Below are 21,788 nucleotides of genomic sequence, written 5' to 3'. Positions count from 1 at the left end.
TAGAAGAATTAGTTTTAGAGAGATCAAACTGTGATCAGAAGAATATATATATATATATATATATATATATATATATATATATATATATATATATATATATATATATATATATTATATATATATATATACAGTCAAAAAAATCACCCCCTGTCGATTTTTCCATAAAAACAAATTTTTATATAATCAAATTTAGATTTGTGACCTCAATTTTATTTTTAATATTGAATTTATATCAAAAAACATTTTTATAACAAGAAATTAATATTCTTATACTTAAAACAAATATTATCCACTAAATTATAAAAAGTGTAAGTCAAAAAAGTGTATCACCCCCTAATCATTTTTTAACTTTTCTGTTGTTTAACTTAGTAAAATTGCAGAAAAAAAGCCAAAAACAAACAAATTTGATTGATAGAAGTTATTCTAACTAATTTTTTAGCAAAGTTTGTTTTCTTTTTAGGTTCTTAATAGAAAAATCATGGCAAAAAGATATGAAATTCATGAATCAGTAAAAAAAACTGATTCTGGGACACTATAAAATTGGAAAAGGATATAAAACTATTTCTAAAATAGTAAATGTTAAGCGTAATAGTGTAGGAAATATCATTAGAAAATATAAAAAAATAGGTACTGTAAAAAATTTGGCAAGAAAAGGACGCCCAGCTAAGACTACCTTTTTTTTTTTTTTTTTTTAGATTATTCACCTCCCCAAGGCCCGAGGGGGGCCACTACAGTCGAGGAGGCTACTCATTTTTTTGTGTTTTTTATTTTTTTTAGTTGTTATTTGTGGTGCAACCCTCTCTCAACTCTTTAACTCCGAAACACGAACCTTGCCGAGCAAGGCCGCTGCGCAGAGAAACTAAGTTGAGCGCGGTACTTCCAGGGATGTGGTGGGAGTCGAACTCCGAACCTCTCGCTTACAAAGCGAGCGCTCTTACCACTACACCACTACCGCACTACACACCTTACGCATTGATAGAAAAATTATTCAAAAAGTTGAACAAGATCGAAGATTATCTGCACCAAAGCTTGCAAAAGATTTACAAACAGATCATGGTATAACTATAAATCCTCAAACTGTTCGCAATTGCTTGAAAAATCAAGGTTTTGTAGGTAGAGTTGCTCCAAAAAAGTTTTTTTTTTGAGTAAAAAGAATCAAAAGAAAAGATTGGCTTGGGCTAAGAAACATTCGAGTTGGACTATTGACCAATGGCAAAGAGTTTTATGGTCCAATGAAACAAAAATATGTTTGTTTAATTCTGATGGTATCATACGCAAATGGAGAAAAAATGGTGAACGCCTAAATCTTAAATGTAGAAGACCAACTGTCAAGCATGGAGGAGGTAACATTAAGCTTTATTATAACATTTCAATATGATATATGCTTCTAACTTATTTTTTCCTCTTATCATAGGTTGAATGATGGTTTGGGGCTATTTTGCTTGGAGTGGTGTTGGAGAACTCGAATTCATTGACAGAATAATGACAAAAGAGGTTTATACTGATATTCTGAAGCGAAAACTGAGATCAAGCACCAGAAGTGCTGGCTTATCTTGTAATTTTATCTTTCAACAGGATGGAGATCCTAAACACACATCAAAGTTACCTACTGAGTGGTTAAAGAAAAACAGTATTAAGATGTTAGATTGGGTTCCTCAGTCACTAGACCTAAATCCAATTGAAATTTATGGAATCTTTTTAAAATTAAAGTAGCTGATCAAAAACCATCCAGTTTGTCACAATTAAAGACAATTCTCATTGAGGAGTGGGAAAAATTTGACACACAATGACTTAAAAACTTAGTAAGTTCAATGCCTAAAAGATGCCTTGCAGTCATCAAGGCAAAAGGCGCACAAATAGACTATTAATTTTATAATAGTGAAATAATTATTTAAGGGGTGATACACTTTTTTGACTTTTCTAATTTAGTGGATAATTTTTGTTCTAAGTATAAGAATATTAATTTATTGTTATAAAAATGTTTTTTGATATAAATTAAAAATCAAAAATAAAAATTCAGGTAAAAAATCTAAATTTAAGCATATAAAAACTTGTTTTTAATAAAAAATCATCAGTTAGACTTTTTTGACATACTGTGTATATATATATATATATATATATATATATATATATATATATATATATATATATATATATATATATATATATATATATATATATACAGCCATCGGAATTAAGAATATTAAGGTTGGCAAATTATTGCCAACCTTAATCTGTGTAAGGTTGGCATCAGATCAGCAGAAAAAATGTGAAACAAAGGTCAGTTCATAAAACATAGAAACGAGGTTGGCGATTTTTTGCTGACGTCAAACACTTCTTGATCAGCAGTTAGGTCGGCATTGCCAAATTCTGACCCTAACTCCAAAGTCTGTGTATGTATATAGATATATAGATATATATATTTACATATATACATATATAAATACATAAATATATACATATATATATGTAAATATATATATGTAAATATATATATATATATATATATATATATATATATATATATATATATATATATATATATATATATATATATATTTCTATAATCATTTCTTTGTTTTATGGTAAGACCTTTGTATCAACTTTTTTTTTTGTCGACCTGATGCTGACTCCTAAAAAATATATATATATTGATATATATATATATATATATATATATATATATATATATATATATATATATATATATATATATATATATATATATATATATACATATATATATATATATATATATATATATATATATATATATATATATATATATATATATATATATATATATTGATATTTATATTGATATATATATATATATATATTCCAAAAAAAAAGAAATAAAACAAAAATGGCAAAACAAACAATTCTAAATAAAATAATTAAAATATAGACAAAAAATATTTTATTTAAATTCAGAATAAAATTATTTGAAAAAATAAAAATGAGAAAACAAATGTATTATTTAAATTCTTAATAAAATAGTTAACAAAAAAACACAAAAGAAACGTTATATTTAAATTGTGAACAATTGAATCAACGTGAATATAATTTAAAGAATTTCTGGGCTTAGAATATGGTTGAAAAGTATGGTCATTAAGATTCAAGGTAATTTATAACTTTCGTATTGCAGTGTATTGATATAGTGAGATCGTTTCTTTTAAATATATCAACAAGTTTTTTTAATTTTCCTTTAATAAGAATACCTGCCCTTTATCAAACCAATGCTTAACAAAAAAACATTGTTTACCAAGATATTTAAGTCCCAATGATCCTACTCATATAGTAAATAATAGTTTAGAAAAATAATATTTTATAAAAGTTACATCAGCTTGATATAATGAACAGATTGTACAATATCATAAAATTAAAAACAGAAATTTTCTTATAATTTAGAAAGAATTTTGAAAAAATAGTCGTTTAAGTAAAAAAAAAAAAGATTTATTTCTCTATTTTTTTCCTCCTTTTCAATTTTTAAACAAAAAAATAAACTCCTCGTTAACATGTTATAACTTATAACAATGCACTGTGAAAGCACAATGGTATATATTTTTTAATAAATGATACTTGGAAACTTAAATCTTTGTCACAAAAAAAATTTCTGGTAAAGTAATTAACTTTTTTAAAGTTTTTTTTTTTTTTGCAACAAGAAAAAAATCATTAATTGAAAATTTGGAATTTTAAAAAATAATGAAAGAAAATTTTGAGATATTTTAATTCATTTATACACAAATCTTCGTCACAAAAAAAAGTGCTAGTTAAGTAATTAACTTGAGTTTTTTTTTCTTGGCAACAAGAAAAAAATCTTTATTTGCAAAGTTGGATTTTTAAGAAATAATAAAAAAAAAATTTGAGATATTTTAATTCATTTATATACATTTCGAGAAAAGAAAGCAATTAATTTACATTGAATGATAATAAAAAATGTAATATTAAATCTAATTATTTAATATTAAAAAAAATTTTTGAAACAAAATAAACATTCCACAATATGTACATTTAGAAAATAACACTTCTAGATTTGTTTTTCTTAATTAGTAAAATAAACTTGTCTTGTGGTAATTTATTTTCTTGCAGTAGTTAAAAAAGTTAATTTCCTTCGATAAATAAAAAAATAAAGATAATTTTATGACGTCAAAATCACAATGCACTAATGAGCTAAGCCGTTTTAATTTAAAACAAGGCCTGATATGTAGATATATATGTATATATACATATATATGTATATATACATATATATATATATATATATATTATATATATATATATATATATATATATATATATATATATATATATATATATATATATATATATATATATATACAGATATATATATATATATATAAAAACATAAATATAAATATATATATATAAATATATATATATATATATATATATATATATATATATATATATATATATATATATATATATCTTTAAAAGTCACATCTTGTTATACAATATATATATAAATAAATTGATTTTAATAAAAAAGGCAGCGAAAAACTACTTTTTTAAATATATTTTAGATATAATAATATATTTACAATATTTCGTTGACTTATTGTGGTCAGCATCATCAGGTAATCCACCTGGCCTAATATATATATATATATATATATATATATATATATATATATATATATATATATATATATATATATATATATATATATATATATATATATATATATATATATATATATATATATATATATATATTAGTGTGATAACAAAAAAAAATTTTTAATGAAACCACTTGCAATCGAGGAAAGTTTATGAGTAATTGAAGAATATAAATTGCATTTTTGATTTTTTTTTAAAAAGTTTCCTCCCCCCTACCTCTTCGGAAGAAAAAAGTGAAAAATTAATTTATTTTTTTTTAAATGACATGTGTTTTTTATTCAAAAGAGTAATAGTAATAACTAAGGAAATTTTATTAACAAATAAGATACAGAATAGCAATTTGTCCAAAATGTACAAGAAATGTATAAAAAATAGTTTTTGCTATGAACTTCAGGTTCAAAAAATCAATTTTTCTTGATTTCACATGAAGTTACTCCATCAGCTTTACAGCACGTTCAGCAATTTGGTTAGATCTGGGAATGTCAATTAATGAATCTTCGACTGACTAATGCATCTTCAAAAACTTAACTGCTTTCTTACATTTTATCTTCATGAGTGAGGTAAACAGTTCATTGAAGGACGCTTCATTGTAGTGTTGCGAATGGAACCAAGCATTTGCCCATTTGTAGCAGATGAAGTCGCATGCTTGAGCGAGGATGCTGCGCCAATCTGGTATCAGAAATAATGCTATAATATCATATATCGCATGTGAGTTCCAATTTGCCTGGTGTAAATTTGGGAGTTTCTTCCAGCTGATTCTAGGCCAACTTGAAGTTGTTTTGTAATGACAATATGCCTGACATAGTTCATATAAGAACTTAAAATCATCTCGCCATCCAGGGTTCTCGCCTGTGTTAACATCATCTGTCGCAACGAGATGGTAATCAGCCTGAAGTGAGACATAGTTTTCTGTTAATTTGTTAATGAAGGTATAGTTGAGTTCTAGTTTGGTCATTGGCTCTTGAATAAGAAAATCCATGACATGCTTCAGAAGAAGGTCGAGCACATGGTGCTGACAGCCAATATATTGTGGCTTCTGAAAGCCCTTGCTCAAGACATTATCCTGTATGAGCTTTACAATCCCGTGCAAATGACCAGTATTTACTGCGGTCGTGTCGCAGATTATCATGCGAATATTTTCCCAAGCATCATATTCATCAATTAGCTGATGTAGATCCTTGTGAATGGCCGCGGCAGAACCACTCTCACATTTAAGAATACCGAGTTTGATTTTGGTTGTCAAATTTTTCAGCAGAACGACTTGATACTCTTCCCTTTGCATTCTTTTACCATCAAACTGGAGACAATAGGGATCTTTGCTTTGAAGTTTTTGAACAAATTTGGTTTTCATTTTCTGTCCTTCAGAGATTACTCGTTTCCAGACACCCGCCTGACTTGGAACCGGCACATCATGACCATGCTCAGCAATGGTTGCAAGAACATCATGTGCTTTATGTGTAGAAATATTGTTTTTCAGTACTAGTAAACCCGCTGTTGTAGTGCTTGATCTTTGGTATTTTGGTTGCATTCAGGAGAAGATGACGTGGAAGAAGAGGTTGGCGACTCGGGTGAAGAATCAGAGGTTTCAGAATCCGAAGATTCTGTCACTTTTATGTGTTTGTGTGGGTTGGGATTGAGTAGAGCTGGCTTGAGGTTGAGTTGTTGATAGTCAGATTCGTTTTCTTGGGTGGATTGATTCCAAGGGGACTTGTTTGACCATTGAATAACCTATCTTTCCTCCACTCTTAACTTGCCTCTGGTAGAGCTCTTTATCCTCTGTGTTTTTCCATTCTCCATTAACGTTAGTGACATCAAATAACTGAGAAAGTGTTGCAGTGAATTTATCAGACGGTTTCTTTTTGTTTTTATCATATAGATCAATCAGACTATTGAGCTTCTTTCTGATAAGTGCGCTGGATAATAGTGGAAAGTCTAGAATTTCGCTATAGAGTAATTCTATATCCGTAATCATAACTTTGATTCGATCCATATGAGATTGGTTAACTTTTCAACAGATGGAATACTTGGATTCCTTTTTTGTTTAGAAAAGGAGGGTAGATTCTTTATCCAAATATACCTGTTTGACTTTACACTGTTGCTGGAATTTCTATAAGACATTTTTTTGACAATCTTGCACTGAAAACAAAAATATTCAAACGAGTTCACACTTCACACGATATAGCTGGGATCAAAACAAAGATAATAAACAACATCTATTAACAAACTACTAAACTAACAACCATCTGTAAATGTCTTGTTTATAAACAAATGGAAACAGCTGACTAGAATGTGTTTAAAAGCAGTATAGAACGTTATATAAAAAGTCAATGTGAAATTGAAACCGATAGTCAAACTGTGCGATGTGTGCACAAAAAAAATAAAAAGGTGGGGAACTTTTTTCAATTTTTTTAAAAATTGATGTTGCTACTGTCATTTACCTACAATTGCTCCTCTAATGTAAAGGGTTTCAGTTTTGTAACGAAAAATTATGATAATAGTTATTACCCTAATATATATATATATATATATATATATATATATATATATATATATATATATATAATATATATATATATATATATATATATATATATATATATATATATATATATATATATAGCTGGTACATTTAAAAAATGTATAAACTGGAAAGAGAAATAAAAACTAAGAAAAAAAAACTAAGAAAACTAAACTGAAAAAATGCAAACAAATGATAAAACAAATTTAACAAATGATAAAACAAATTTAAAAAAACCGTCAAAATAAAACCATGAAGTTAATATGTTTTTATTTTAATTAAAGCTGTTTCACTACAAGAAAAGTTTAAAGTTTCAAAGTTATTTAAACTAAGCTTAATTACTTTGAAATTATTTAACTAAACTACATTAGATTTTTAGGTGAAATAATCAAAATAACTAATAATAACTTATGTTTAAATAAGCACATACAAGTAAGAAAAAATGTTTGTATGTGCGAATAAGAAACAATTATTAGTATGCATGTTTATATACACATACATATATAAAACCATGAGTTATGGGTTTGCAAACATGGTTCTCAAGGTAGAAAATTAAATCCCTTAATTTTAAATATTACCTGTATCAATCTGGTCTCTTTCATCATACTTAATCTTAAACTCAATATCAGGAACTAATCTGACTGCCTGACGATAGAAATAAAGAGCTGAAAAATAATCTTACCCAATTAAAAACCAAAAAAAATTATTACATAAATATTAATGATATTTTAAAAAACTTGCTTATACCTGCATTTATGTTTCCATCAGCTTCAAATTGTGCACCTTGCTTAAAAAACTGTGCAGCCTAAAAAATTGGTTTTTTAGTGTTACTAGTGTTACATTTAATAACAAAAATTATAATCCCCAAAATATAAGTAAAAAAAAAGCCTTATTCATTATGATCAAGTCTTCATGGATTGTTTCTTTTTTAAAAAAAATTTCAGGAATGATTCCATTACAAATACTTTTAAGCATGTTACAACATGTTACAGTTACAAAAGCCTAACATATTACATTGTATGTCGAAAATAAGATCTACTATGGCTTAGTTAAAACTATTATTAGATTAGTTAATAGATTAGCGATCATCTTTAAAGACTTTTAATATCAAAAAATACTATGATTTATTACTTTGGCATTTAATATTAGTCAATTTAACATTACAGAATATCAGAAAATTCAAATAAAACATATATCTCAAAAATAATTATTTTCAAAAGCAGTTAAAATACAGTTAAAATAGTTTAACTGAACCCTTAAAAACAAATAAAGTAATTTAAAATTATAAAACATAGATATAAATAATTTTTTAACAATAAAGTAACTAATAGTTGTTAGTAAGTAAGGAGTAATAGTAAAGTAACTTATTTTATACATTCTAAAAGATTTTTATTTTGTTACTTTAATAAGCTGATGCACAATGTAAGATAAAAATTTAAAGAATATAATAATAAAAAGCAATTAGTAAATGAAAAAAATATACATTTTACCTCTCTTCTATAAAAAAAAAAGTAATCAAAATTATATGAAAAATAAATACAAATATTAAAAGTTCTAAAAAGTTTAAACTGTTATATAACTTTTATAACACACTCTATCATTTCCATAATGGTGATGATGATGATGATGATGATGATGATGATGATGATGATGATGATGATGATGATGATGATGATGATGATGATGATGATGATGATGATGATGATGATGATGATGATGATGATGATGATTCTTTTTAAATAACACTTACTTTTTCTTCAACAGAAAGATTTTTACTTGTTTGATCTTTATTTTCTTGTAAAACTAGCAACTCTTCATGCCATTGCTGTCGAAAAGTTAGCAACTCATCAGCAAGACTTATATTGTCAACTTCAAGCTAAAAATTATATATTTCTATTTTATTATTAATTAAAAATAATTGCTTACTTATCATTATTACTGTTGCAATTATTATATTATTAAGCTGCTATTGTTGTTGTTATTATTATTAAAATTATTATTATTGTTATTATTATTATTATTCTGGTAAAATTACTTATTTCTATTTAATATAAAACTTAAGAACAATTATAATATTGTAGAACAACATTTACCAAATAATACCTCCATCTAATAATACTCCATGTCTAATAACACCAATAAAAACAAATCATTTTATCTTTATTTTTGCTTTAAATTTCAGTCATATTTACTGCAACAACAAAAAAATCTTCAAAACGAAGGCTAAATCAACACACACAAAGAAATAATATGAAACATTGTAAAATATAATACTATTCATAAAACAAATTTTTATAATTATTAGTATTTTTATTTGGTAAGTAAAATTTTGATCTATGAGGTGATTGTTTTATAATTAGACTTTTGAAAGTTGTGTTGTTTACTTTCATCAGATAGTTTTTTTTTTTTTTGTTAAATATATTTATAAAGAAAGAGAAATTTGAAATTTAAACTGTATCTAAAAATAATTACATTTATTTATTTTATAAATTTTTGAATTATAAGTTATAAACTAACAAATTATAACTTAAATAATTTATATTAAAATTTATTATAATTCATATTTATTATATATTATTATAATCTATATTATATTAAATTATAACTTATAACTTGTAAAGTTATAAATTAAAAACTTAAACTATAAGTTAATAATTATTTAAATAAACATAAAAAAACAAAAACATAAAAAATACAACATTTGTTTAGTGTTTGAATTTCACTTGTTTTAATTAAACTAACTTTTTTTCAAAGGAAATAGTTCAAAAATAAGGCTTTTTGGCTTTAATTCTAACATAGCTTGGTTATTAAGACTATTTATAAGCGGTTCCTATTTGTAGTCAGATCAAAAATATTTTCTAATGCTTTATAAAAACATTGTGTGGAAAAGATTTTGCTAAAAAATGAGTTAAATATTAAAAAAAAAGGAAAGAAAAATTTAATTGATTTTTGTTTTGGATTTTTTAACTATACTTTGGCAAAGTATTTTAAATAGAAACATTTAATAAAAAAACTATTTATGCTTTGTTTAAAACTCATGCTTTTATTTCACTCTGCCCCTGATACTGCATGCAGTAGATACTGCAGCAAACACTGTATCAGTATCTTTACTGATACTGTACCAGTATACTGTACAGATACTGTATCAGTATCAGTACTGTACGCAGTACTGATACTGCATGCAATACTGATACTGCATGCAGTACTGATACTGCAGTATCAGAGGCAGAGAGAAACAAAAGCATGAGTTTTAAATTAAATTGCCAGATGTATGCAGCTGGAAATGCTATTCAACAATTTAATTGTTTGCACACAAAATCATTATTTTAGAATAGAAAGTGGAAAGTTGAGCTCAAGTTTAAAATGCTACTTTTTTACATTTTAAAATAACGCTTTGAACCCAATACTTTTTATTACTCAACTTAACACTTCCTTTTTAAAATTTTGAAGATCACTAACAGTTTTTTATTTTTTATTTGACTAAGACTAGAAAAAGAAATTTCGATTCGTTTTCTTCAAAAATTAGATTATTAATCGCCAACATTTAATATATTTAATGAAATATTACAAATATTTGTATTTTAAATAATTGGGATATATTTTCTTTTAACATACTGCTTTTTCTATTTAAGCTACGTAAAATATGTGTAACTTCATTACTCCGAGGTATCTTAAATGGCAATATAAAATGTCATTTTAAATTGTCATTTAAGATGCATGCAGCAAAGACGTAATGATGGTATTCACAACTATTCAGCATCATTCATACTAATAACAATTGTGGTCAGAACGTTATAATACGCGTAGGACAGTTATACAAATATTTCTCGCTATTTTTAAATTTGTTAGACACGACTACGTGTCTTGAGTTTTACGCCTAAACTAAATGACAAAATACAGTAAAAAGTTGTGAGTAAAACTCAGTTATAAGTTGTTAATAAAATACATTTAAATTTCAGACAAAAGTCTGAAATCAAAAAAGACTAAAACTTGATAATAATGTTAATGGTTTTTCTTACGGTTTTGCATCATTAAAAGGCATATTTACTAATATTTACTCTCGCGCGTCTAATACCGGGCGTCTAATACCGTCTAATAAGTAAATGGAGCAGACGAAGCTAGAGATTCGATATTCGTCCCCGCGGGTTTTGGCGTGAAGGGTCATCCATAAATTACGTCACGTAATTATTGACCGTTTTTAGTAGTTTTAGTAGCAAGTTTTGTATGAGTCGTCACAAAACAACTAACCCCCCCCCCTCTCTCATATAGCGTGACGTAATTTATAGACGACCCTCTAAAGCACAGAATCATTGGTTTTAGATAGGGATATTTTATGAATTATGCTTAGATTAAATATATACAAAACAGGAAAATTAAAAAATTGCAACAAAAAAAGTTACAGCGGTACAGTTAACTCTATCTATCGTAACTAGTTATGAACATCAATCACAGAACCTTTACGTTCCGCGTTCAATGTTCATTTTTTTCATAACCGGCGGAATGAGCCCAGAATGTACAATATACCACAAACATTAGTTGAGCAAATTGCTGAAAAGTCAGGAGAATGGTAGAATGTAGTTTTAACTTTTATTAGAGTTAAATTTTCATTTATAATAATAAAATCAGCTTTTCTTTGTCTATGTGAATCGGTTTCTTTACCAATGAAAAATTTCTCCAGCGATACAGACGATTTTCGGACTTGTATGCGTTGATTCATAAGTTATATAGCATTGTTCCAATATATGCTTATTATATAATATTGAAATTTCAATATCTTTGTATTTTAAAAATATATCTCTGTATTTTTGGCATTTATTGAGAAGCCATCCGCGGTTGCTAGCTTTGACACAATTTCCTCGATAATCTGCTGTTTAACAAATAATGTGATTTTCTTTTGCGCAATTTTAATTTCCGAACCAGTATCTTTATGTAGACGCTTCATATTTAAATCCAAATCTTTATGTGCGTTTTTTAAATGACGAAGGAGCCCACTTGTCGAAAATCCTTTGCACATTATCTTTACATTGCACTTTTTGCAAATTGCAGATTCGCCAAATTTTTCTTTACAAAAATACTGCCGTGCTTTCGATCCATTTACAATTGACATGGTATAACTAAATTGAATCGTAAAATAACTAAAGGTAAAGTTACAAATATTTCTTACAAATGTATGTTACCTTAAGTATGACTTTATATGTCTTTGTTTGCCGTTTTTTAAATACAAAAATTATTAAATATTTCAATAATTCAATACAGAAAAAGTTTAACTTTTCAATAATTTAGAAGTTTAAAAATCAAACTTACAGTTTTCGTCGCAAGAAATCTTTTTTATTTTTTACTCATATTTTATAATAACGAGAAAAAAGAAAACATCGCGTTGCAAATTGTAATGCATTCCTTGAGTTAGATAGTTTAAGTTTCAATAACATTTCTTGTTGTGCTAGGTTTTAATATAAAGTATGAACGCATAACACACAACTAAATGCAATAATATTTTTCTTATTTTTGGTTGTATTAGTTCAAACAGTTATCATATGTAAAATTAAAAAAAAATTGCTCTCCGGGATATGAGTGATATCCCGGGAAATCCCGTTGCCACTTTTATCCCCGGGATCCCGTTTAAGAAACCCTAACTTCGACCACAGTATATTTATTTTTTTTTTTGCAAAGCGTTCTTAACTGACATACAGAAAGAAGGAAAGATAATACAATTTGTTTCCAAAATCAGTGAAGAAAAATTATAAAAATAAAAAGGTAGATTTTTAAAAGCAATAAGAAAAAGTATTTTACTGTTGTATCAAATAAAAAGATGTTTTTATGACTGAAATGTAAGAAAAACTCAGTAAATCTTGGAGTAGATGCTAGTGACGACAAGCCCTAATGGGTAAAGTTGTTGCTTGTTATTGTGTTAAAGCGAACAAAAACGAATATTATATATTTTATATAATTGTTATTGATATTTGACAGATATTATATATCCCGGTTACAGACAATTAGTTGTGGTGTACCTCAAAGCTTTTTACATTATGTAAACGATATTTACTTAACTTCAAAGATTATATTCTTTTTGCTGACGGTACGAATATTTTCTTTTAAAATCCCAATATAAAAACGATATTTTCTACATTTAATTACGAAATACAATACCTAAATGAGAGGTTTAAAGCTAATAAATTTTCATTAAACATTACCAAAACCAAATATATTTTATCGCACAAACCATTTAACTCTGATAAATTACCACTTCAGCTTTCCAAATATATGATGAACAACATTGATATAGAAAGAGTCAATTCAATAAAGATCCTGGAAGTTTTTTCAAAAAATTTTTAATTGGAAAAATCATCTTTTATATATATATACATATATATATATATATATATATATATATATATATATATATATATATATATATATATATATATATATATATATATATATATATATATATATAAATTAGTAAAAACACTTATCTAATTTTTGATTAGGGGAAAGGCGCCTATGATGGCATACCGGTCATATTTCCATTAAAATTGGTTTTGGTAAAAAAATGATTAGACCTACATGACTATACTGACTTTACATTAGTTTTAGTGAAAAAACAATATATCCTATGCGCATGCGCAAAATTTTACATTGCTGGTGTGTAGCATGAAATGGTAAATTAGGATGGTTTCGAGTAATTTCTGGCTTTTCTGAGGGAAGACTCTAAGGTAAAATGAAATCATTAAGTTACCCTCGATCCTAACTAGCCCCATCCTCCCCTATGCCATCATAGGAGCAGTGGTTGCCAATGATGGCAACCTTGAGCTAAATTTGAGCTTTTTTTTACTTGAGCTTTTTTTTGCAATAAGAATAACTTATAAAAAAAATAAAACTGATGAAAACTCCCAGAGTAATTATTGTTCTAGACGTAACAAGGAATGTATCCATATCAAAACTTTTATTATTGGTCTTCAGGATACTGAATAATGAAGCTTCAAAGTTAAGTATGCCATCATAGGCGCCTTTCCCCTACTTCAACACTGTGTTTCACCATTAGTAGGTTCATCAGGAAGAATTTATTATTGCTCTGTTCTTTTAGAATATTGAGCACTCTGTTTGTAGAATACACTAACATAATATATATATATATATATATATATATATATATATATATATATATATATATATATATATATATATATATATATATGTATATATATATATATATATATATATATATATATATATATATATATATATATATATATATATATATATATATATACATATATATATATATATATATCCCAGTATACACAGATTAGTTCAGAATTGGTCAATATTTTGTCAAAATAGGTCAAAAAATTGATAAAACGTTTAGCGACCTATTATTGACTAAAAATCGACCGCTTGATTTGAAATGCATATTTCAAACTTTTTTTATATACACGTTAACTAAACGTCGATATAACGTTTTTTTAATATTGACTTACATTAGTCAATATTGTAAACTTTTAATCGACCTTATTAAATGTAAACATTTATAGATTTAAAATCTACACTTTAAAACTTTTAATATATACGTTTATTAGGCGTCGATCAAACGTTTACAATATTGACTAATATAAATCGTTATTCTAAACATTTATTCGACGTTTAATAAACGTTTATTATATTATAATATAGTAATATAGCAATTTGTCAGAAGACTCGCGTAACAACTAAAGCCACGCGGTTTAAATAGACATAATTAAAATGAATTAAAAAACTTATTAAAATTTTTTTCTTTTATTGACTAAATAATTAAATTAGACTAAAATGCGTTTTTAAGATTCACTTTCTTACAATAACTGAAAGCAAAACGACTGATAAATAAATATTAAACGAGTGTCGGGTGCGCCATTTTAATTCCAAGAAGTTAGAAAGCTCTTATCACAATCCTTCCTAAATCCCAACAAATCAATGGACTCCGATGTTTTAGAAATTATTGATGGCGACATTGATACAGCTAAAAAATATGAGTTGCTGGTCTCTCGTTATAAAAGTCCTGTTGCAAGAACTTTTTTCGTAAGTTTTATAAACAGTTTAAATTCATCTTGTAAACGCTAGTATGGTTGTGTAACAGTAGGTATTCATATTTGCAATAATTAAGAGGTTTAGTTACTAAATATTTATTTTTTATTTTAGATGCATTTTAACTTAATTTAGTTACATTTGCTAAAGAAAATTGGTGGAGCAGAACTGGTAAAAACCACTACATATGTCGCGATGTTACTAATTTTTTAATGTCAAAAATAAACATGAATGGTACAGGAAATTTCGGAAACTTCCATTCAGAAAATCCTCTATATGTAAAGTTGTTCTGTGTAATTCCAATTTTGATTTATGAATTTGTATTTAAAATGCTAACTATTTTGCCCTTGTTTTTTGCGTTTACAAATCAGATTACGAAATCAGACGATCAGGATACGAATGTAGAAGATAATGTTGCACAAACAGGTGCAAGATGAACAAGCGGTAGACCTTATTCTAAGAAGTTTTTTGATAATGCATAAACCAGAGAAAACAGTGATCCAAAATATTTGTTTATGAGTTTATTAATTTTATTAGTAATCGTTGACGTAATTTTATTAGTAATCTTAATGTAAACTTTTATTTTCTGATAATGAGATTCAATTTAAAAAGTATTTGATAGAAATTGTTTCTATAAAATTTCCACTGCAAAAAGCTTGATCATTTAATTTTTTTTAATCATCGAAACATAAACAAGTATAGTGCACAAACGCTTTTTCTCTAAATCCCCACTATATGAAAACGTTTTATATAAGTTTATAACTTTATATATAGTTTTATAAAATAAAAGTATAGTATAAGTTGTATAGTATAAAAGTTTATAAATATATTATAATAGTTATAAAAAATATAAAAAGTAAGACCAGGTCTGTTATTACTATATCTTATTTATAAATTTCATTACTTTTATAACTATATCTTATTTATAAATGTCAAGACCTATATATCTCTTATTAAGGGAGACCGGGGCTAGTTAGCTCGGTTTTTACTCTATGAGCTCTGTAGCCCTAACAGTACATTCTTTTAAAAATATTAAAGTGTAGTCTTAAAGAGTATGGATTAGGGTATCTTATAAAATTTGCATTCATTTACAAAAAAAAAACTTGGGGCCTTTCCGGAACTTAAAAAAAAAAAAACTTTAAAAATGATTATTAATGCACTATTAAGTGCAAAATTAATAGAAATTTTTTTTAAATTAATTTTTGCAACAATTTTATCCCAAAATTTAATTTTACTTTTAGCTGGTACCAAATATTAGTCCGTATAAAAGCCAAACAATAGCCCACCTTTTATCTGTGGAAAAAAAACTAAAAAAAATTTTTTTTAATTTTTTTGTAAGAATAAATATTTTCAATATTGTTAAAAATTGAAAAAAATAATAATAATAATTTTATAAAAATAAATATTTTTTTCCATAGTAAATGCTATGAGCCAACTTACCCCGTTAAAAATTTGTCAACGAACCCCAAAAGCTTTTTTTTTAATAAGCAGTCTATAGATCCTGAAAAACGGCAGCTTTGAAAAAAAAGTCTGACTGGATATTGTAAACCAATTGTGACTGGAACTTTTACAATAATTTCTTTTTCATACGACTAAATATTTTCTTTGTAAAGTAAAAAGGAAGCTATGTTCTAAAAGTTACGTTTTTGTCAAAAAAAACGCATTAATCTCAATATCTCCCATGCGCATGCGCGAATCCTGACAATACTACAGTGAATGATGAAATGGTCAATAAGGAAGTTTCTGAGTAATTTTTGTCACTTTCTGATGAAAGGCTCTAAAGATAAACGCAGTTCGTCAACTTACCCCTGCGGCCAACTAGCTCCGGTCTCCCCTACTTATATAAAGTTAAAAAGTTATAATGTTATTTTAATTTATATAAGTTTTAAAACTTAAATAAATTGAAATTACGTTAACTAAATCAAGTAAATCATTTGGCAAGATCTAAAAGTTTAATATACTTGTACTTAGACTAAATCTAAACGCTTTATATACGTTAATGAGACTAGATTTAAACGTTAATTAGACAAAATCTAAGCGCTTTATATACGCATAATAATCCCATTACAGAAGCCTAAAATACGTTTAAACATAGACGTTTCATAGACGTTTATCCTAAACATTAATCTGGATTTCATTCTAAACGGCTAATCGACCAAATCAGAATGTGTTGCCGAAACGTTGTTTTGACGTTTAATAGACATTTGTGTGTTTATATATATATATATATATATATATATATATATATATATATATATATATATATATATATATATATATATATATATATGTATATCATTTATTCACAGTTCACAGTTATATCAACTATTGCATTACATATTTTAGTCAAGCTCATGCTCTTCAGCACTAAAAAAACATTCATAAAACAAAATCAAACGTGTCGAATTATAATTCAATGCTAACAGATACCAAACCAATCTTCAAAGAAATTAAAGTTTCTAATATTTATGAATTGAACCTTTTCCAAAACTAGCATATATGTTTCAATCGCAAAATGACGTGCTACCAAAATACTTTGAAAATCAATTTTCTATCATTGATCACAAATTTCCAACATACTTTTTACAACTTTAAAATTCTGAAGATTTTACTTAAAAAAGCTAATTTTTCAATTTTACCTCAAAGACTATGACTTTAGAGTTTAATCTATGAAAAGGAAATAAAAAACATTAAACCATTAAAATCTTTTAAAGCAGCTGTCAAACAGTACTTAGGTGACGTCATCATATTCTCACATTTTTGAAGATTGAATTAATATCACCAATCTAACTAAAAATACTTTTTCCTATTCTGCACCATAATGAATACAAATAATTATTATATTATAACACAAATAATTCAATTTTTGTATTATTATATAATAAAATTTATGAGATCGTAGCGTATAGGCTTTGCTTTTTTTTGTTGTTGTTATTTTTTGTTTTGTTTTTTTTATTAGGAAATTTTAATATTGTTACAAATGTTTTTATCTTACGTAAAAACTTTTTGTAAATTAGCAAATTGAAAGGGGCTTGATAATTAGGCTTCAGTGCTACTAGCATAGTTATATAATGCGTATAATCAGAGACGTTTCATGGGAATATTTCATTTTAAACAGCCGCTTCCTATTTACCGAGTGCTTTAATGCTTGTTCAGTTAATCTCAAATCTAATGCTAAATAAACGTTTACTTAATTTGTTATATATCGGTTTTAAAACATAATTATCAGAAAAAATGGATGTTCAATTTTTAGGTCAGAGCTCAGTTTTTCTAGCTCAAATTTATAAATTTTTAAAAAAATGTGTTTGAACTTTACAAACACCAATATATTTGTAAAAACTAATAAAAAATTCATTCAAACTTACGCGTGACGGTTCTAAAATGCGAAAATCTATATTTATTTTTCGCATTTTAGAATTGTTGCGTGAAACATTAGTCATTTCAAAAAAGTGTGTAAATTTTGATGTCAATTTATTCTCTGTGCTACTCAAAGTAATTAATATTGGAAACATTGGTATTTTGTACTTTTTGTCGCAAAAAAGATGCAACGGTATTTAGTGTGCTGCGCCCCTGCGCATTCGGTCTGCTCAGAAGGAGCATTAGAGTGATAAAAAATACATAAACTTATTACTCTTATTTATATATTCATATTTTCGTTTTACTCCGTTCTAGGTGAACTCGTTTTTTTTTTTCTTGGCAATAAAAAGAAAATTAAAGCTCAAACAAAAAATGCAGCTGTATCTTTTTAATATATATTTCTATATCTATTGAAAAGAAACCCAGAACAAATTATGTTGCAATGTATATGAAGAAGAACTACACGTGTGAAAGTTATTTAATTGGCGTAGGTAATAGTTCTTATAAGTATTGGTTGATTGTTTTATATGCATTTGTTGGGACTTCGATAGTTGCCTTTAATTGCGCGCTTATTTTTGGAATATATAAAGTGAATAAAAAGAACAAAAAGTATCCAAGAAATGAAAAAATTGTTTTGTTTGCATCAGTTATAGACCTATTGATTGGCTGTGTTCACGTGCCGTTAGAAATTTTCCTTATAGTTAATTTGAATCATTTAAGATGCATACACATTGCAATTACTGGGTTCTGCCACGTTTTGTTGGAAAAATTTTCAGGATATATAACCGCTTTGATATGTATTGATCGCTTGGTAGCGCTCGGTTTTAATAACAAGAGTTGCAGTTTTTTATTAAGTGACTTTTTTTTGGTTTTGTATGTTTTGGCTTTATTTATGATAAGTTTAGGAATCTCATTTTGGTACATTACGAGTTTCCTATCAAGAAATCATAACCAGTTGTCAAATTTCTTTTTTGTCGTAGCAACTTCTACTGTAATTTTTTTAGGTTTAGTAACAATAATAAACTGTTTGTGCTTATATAATATTAAAAAAAAATTAAAAAACGTTCAACATCAAAGAAATCAATTGTTAGAGAAAAAAATTACCAAAACATTCACACTTGTATCTATAATACTGCTTGTCTCGTATATTCCTTCAGTACCAATTCACTTTTGTCAAGCAGTAGCACTTAAATCAGATGATATGAACTCTATTGTCACTTTAACAGAATTACAGTTCTGGTTTCTTGCGTCATATAAACTTCACTCCGCCCTCAGTCCATTAATTTACATTGTGCGCAGTTCGCGAATTTCACAAATATTCCATTCTCGATTTTGCTCACAATCTCGAAACGTGTTCAGAAAGGAAACCAATTTTTAAACTTAAATGTTTAATAAAAATTTATTTTATAACTTTTTTTGTATTGCTATTTATTATTACTTTATTTGTTTTTTCTTATTACGTGCTATAGTTAAATATCTATGTTTTAGAATTTTAAATGGTTCAATAAATATATTTTTCAAATTAGTAATTTTTAAATCGGGCTTCAAGGTTCAAAATAATTGTATAATAATGTTTTTATATTTTTTGACACTTTCTTGGTGTTTAATTTTGTGTACAAAATAAAAAGTTTATAGTTTATAGATTTGCTTACTGTTAAACAATAGTTTTATTAATGATTTATATTCCATATATCCAAGTTCCATATCATGCTTATTCATTTATTCGTTGATTGCTAAACTTGTCCAACACAATTGTTCAGGTGGGAAATGTCGAACAACTTAGTAAACTTTAGGCAACATCTTATCAAGCGAATCAAAATAAAATCTTTTTTTACCAGTTTTAAGCAGGTTAAATTATCTATCCAAAAGTAAAAATTTGTCATGTATATCCAACGCACGTTTCATAAGACCTGTTTTATATTTAGTAAAATTGCTAAGTTAGCCTCGCTCAACCCTATATATCTCTCTTGTTTTTAGAGTCTTCTTTATAATTAATTAAAATTTACTTAAAACGCTCTAGTATGATGTTTATACCTTGCTTTATCAAGTTTTTCCTGTGATCTGATACCTGTATGTATCGTTACTAAAAAGGTCTCGAGTTTTTAACCTATAAATAATAGCCCATAAAGTTTTATAATCATTATTTTTAGGATTATTACTATTAAAGAAAAGCCGTAGTATAAAATTACACGGAAACTAATCACGAGAGAGATTGCTTAATAAAAGTTTTTTTTTTATTATCTTTTATCAATATTGTTTTTGAAAGAGTTTATCGATTTCGCATTAATAGCTTCAAATTAATTCGATCATTATAAACTCGATTTATAAAAAAGTTATGTCGTGCATTATATTTTGGAGTATATTCTCTTGCAAATCTAATGATGTGATTTCTACTTTTTTTTCCATCTAATGCTCTATTAGCGGGAAAAATTATTGGTTTTTGTAACAAAGTTTGGTCACAACCATGTACTACTGTTCTATTTATATTATACTGTATATTTGTATTAGATCTTCGCGAGTTCTTCTGTTTTCTAATGATTCCAGATTGAATACTTTAAGTTTGTCTTCATATTTTTAATTTTTTTTAAATGGAACCATAATAGCGCGTTAAAAAAAATAATTGGTGTATTCAGTTGTTACTTTTTTTCATCAGTAAAAAGCAAACTGAAGCTCAAACAAAAAAAGCATAGTTTATAAAAACTAGAAACATCATATCGTAGTTTATAGACAACTGAATTACACTTGTGGAACTTATTCTAATAGCCCAGCTAACATTTATAAGTACTAATCGATTACTTTATGTATTTATTTGGATTTTGATATTTGTATTTAATTTTTTTTCTATTCGGAACATATATACGCTTTTGCATATATACATGTTCCATGTAGAAAATATAATTTTTCTTATAGTCAAATTCCTAAATATAACTCATTTGATATAATTCCTAAATATATTCAGTTGATTATATTGCGTTAATTGTGTCGTGGAAACAAAATTAACCTAAAATGTTTGCCACCCCCCCCCCCCCCCCCACACACACAAACACAGACGCGCGGCCTCTTAAATGCGAGAACAATAAGTTAAGTTGTTTAAATTGGACATTATAACCTCTATATAAAATATTATAAAATTTATATATAGTATTTATATATTATATTTTATACCAACAATATTTTTACTTAAATAATGTTTTAGAATATTATTCGCAGT

General features: G+C 26.3%; 1 protein-coding gene across 2 annotated transcripts in view; it reads right to left on the bottom strand.

The window, feature by feature from the left end:
• The window catches only part of LOC100209482 (F-box only protein 9), a 30,041-nt gene extending 20,645 nt beyond the window's left edge, over nt 1–9,396 (bottom strand). For both annotated transcript variants that reach the window (XM_065796181.1, XM_065796182.1), the window contains exons 1-4: nt 9,266–9,396; nt 8,913–9,038; nt 7,910–7,967; nt 7,741–7,827 (exon numbers count right to left, since the gene is read on the bottom strand). In XM_065796181.1, the coding sequence (XP_065652253.1) occupies nt 7,741–7,827; nt 7,910–7,967; nt 8,913–9,038; nt 9,266–9,271 (277 nt within the window). In that variant the 5' untranslated portion in view covers nt 9,272–9,396. The remainder of the gene's footprint in view (nt 1–7,740; nt 7,828–7,909; nt 7,968–8,912; nt 9,039–9,265) is intronic.
• Between the last annotated feature and the right edge of the window lie 12,392 nt (nt 9,397–21,788).

This window comes from Hydra vulgaris, chromosome 04 (genome assembly GCF_038396675.1).
Source record: "Hydra vulgaris chromosome 04, alternate assembly HydraT2T_AEP".
Lineage (NCBI taxonomy): Eukaryota > Metazoa > Cnidaria > Hydrozoa > Anthoathecata > Hydridae > Hydra > Hydra vulgaris.
The sequence above is the reverse complement of the archived record's forward strand: the minus strand, read 5'-3'. Positions and strand labels throughout refer to the sequence as shown.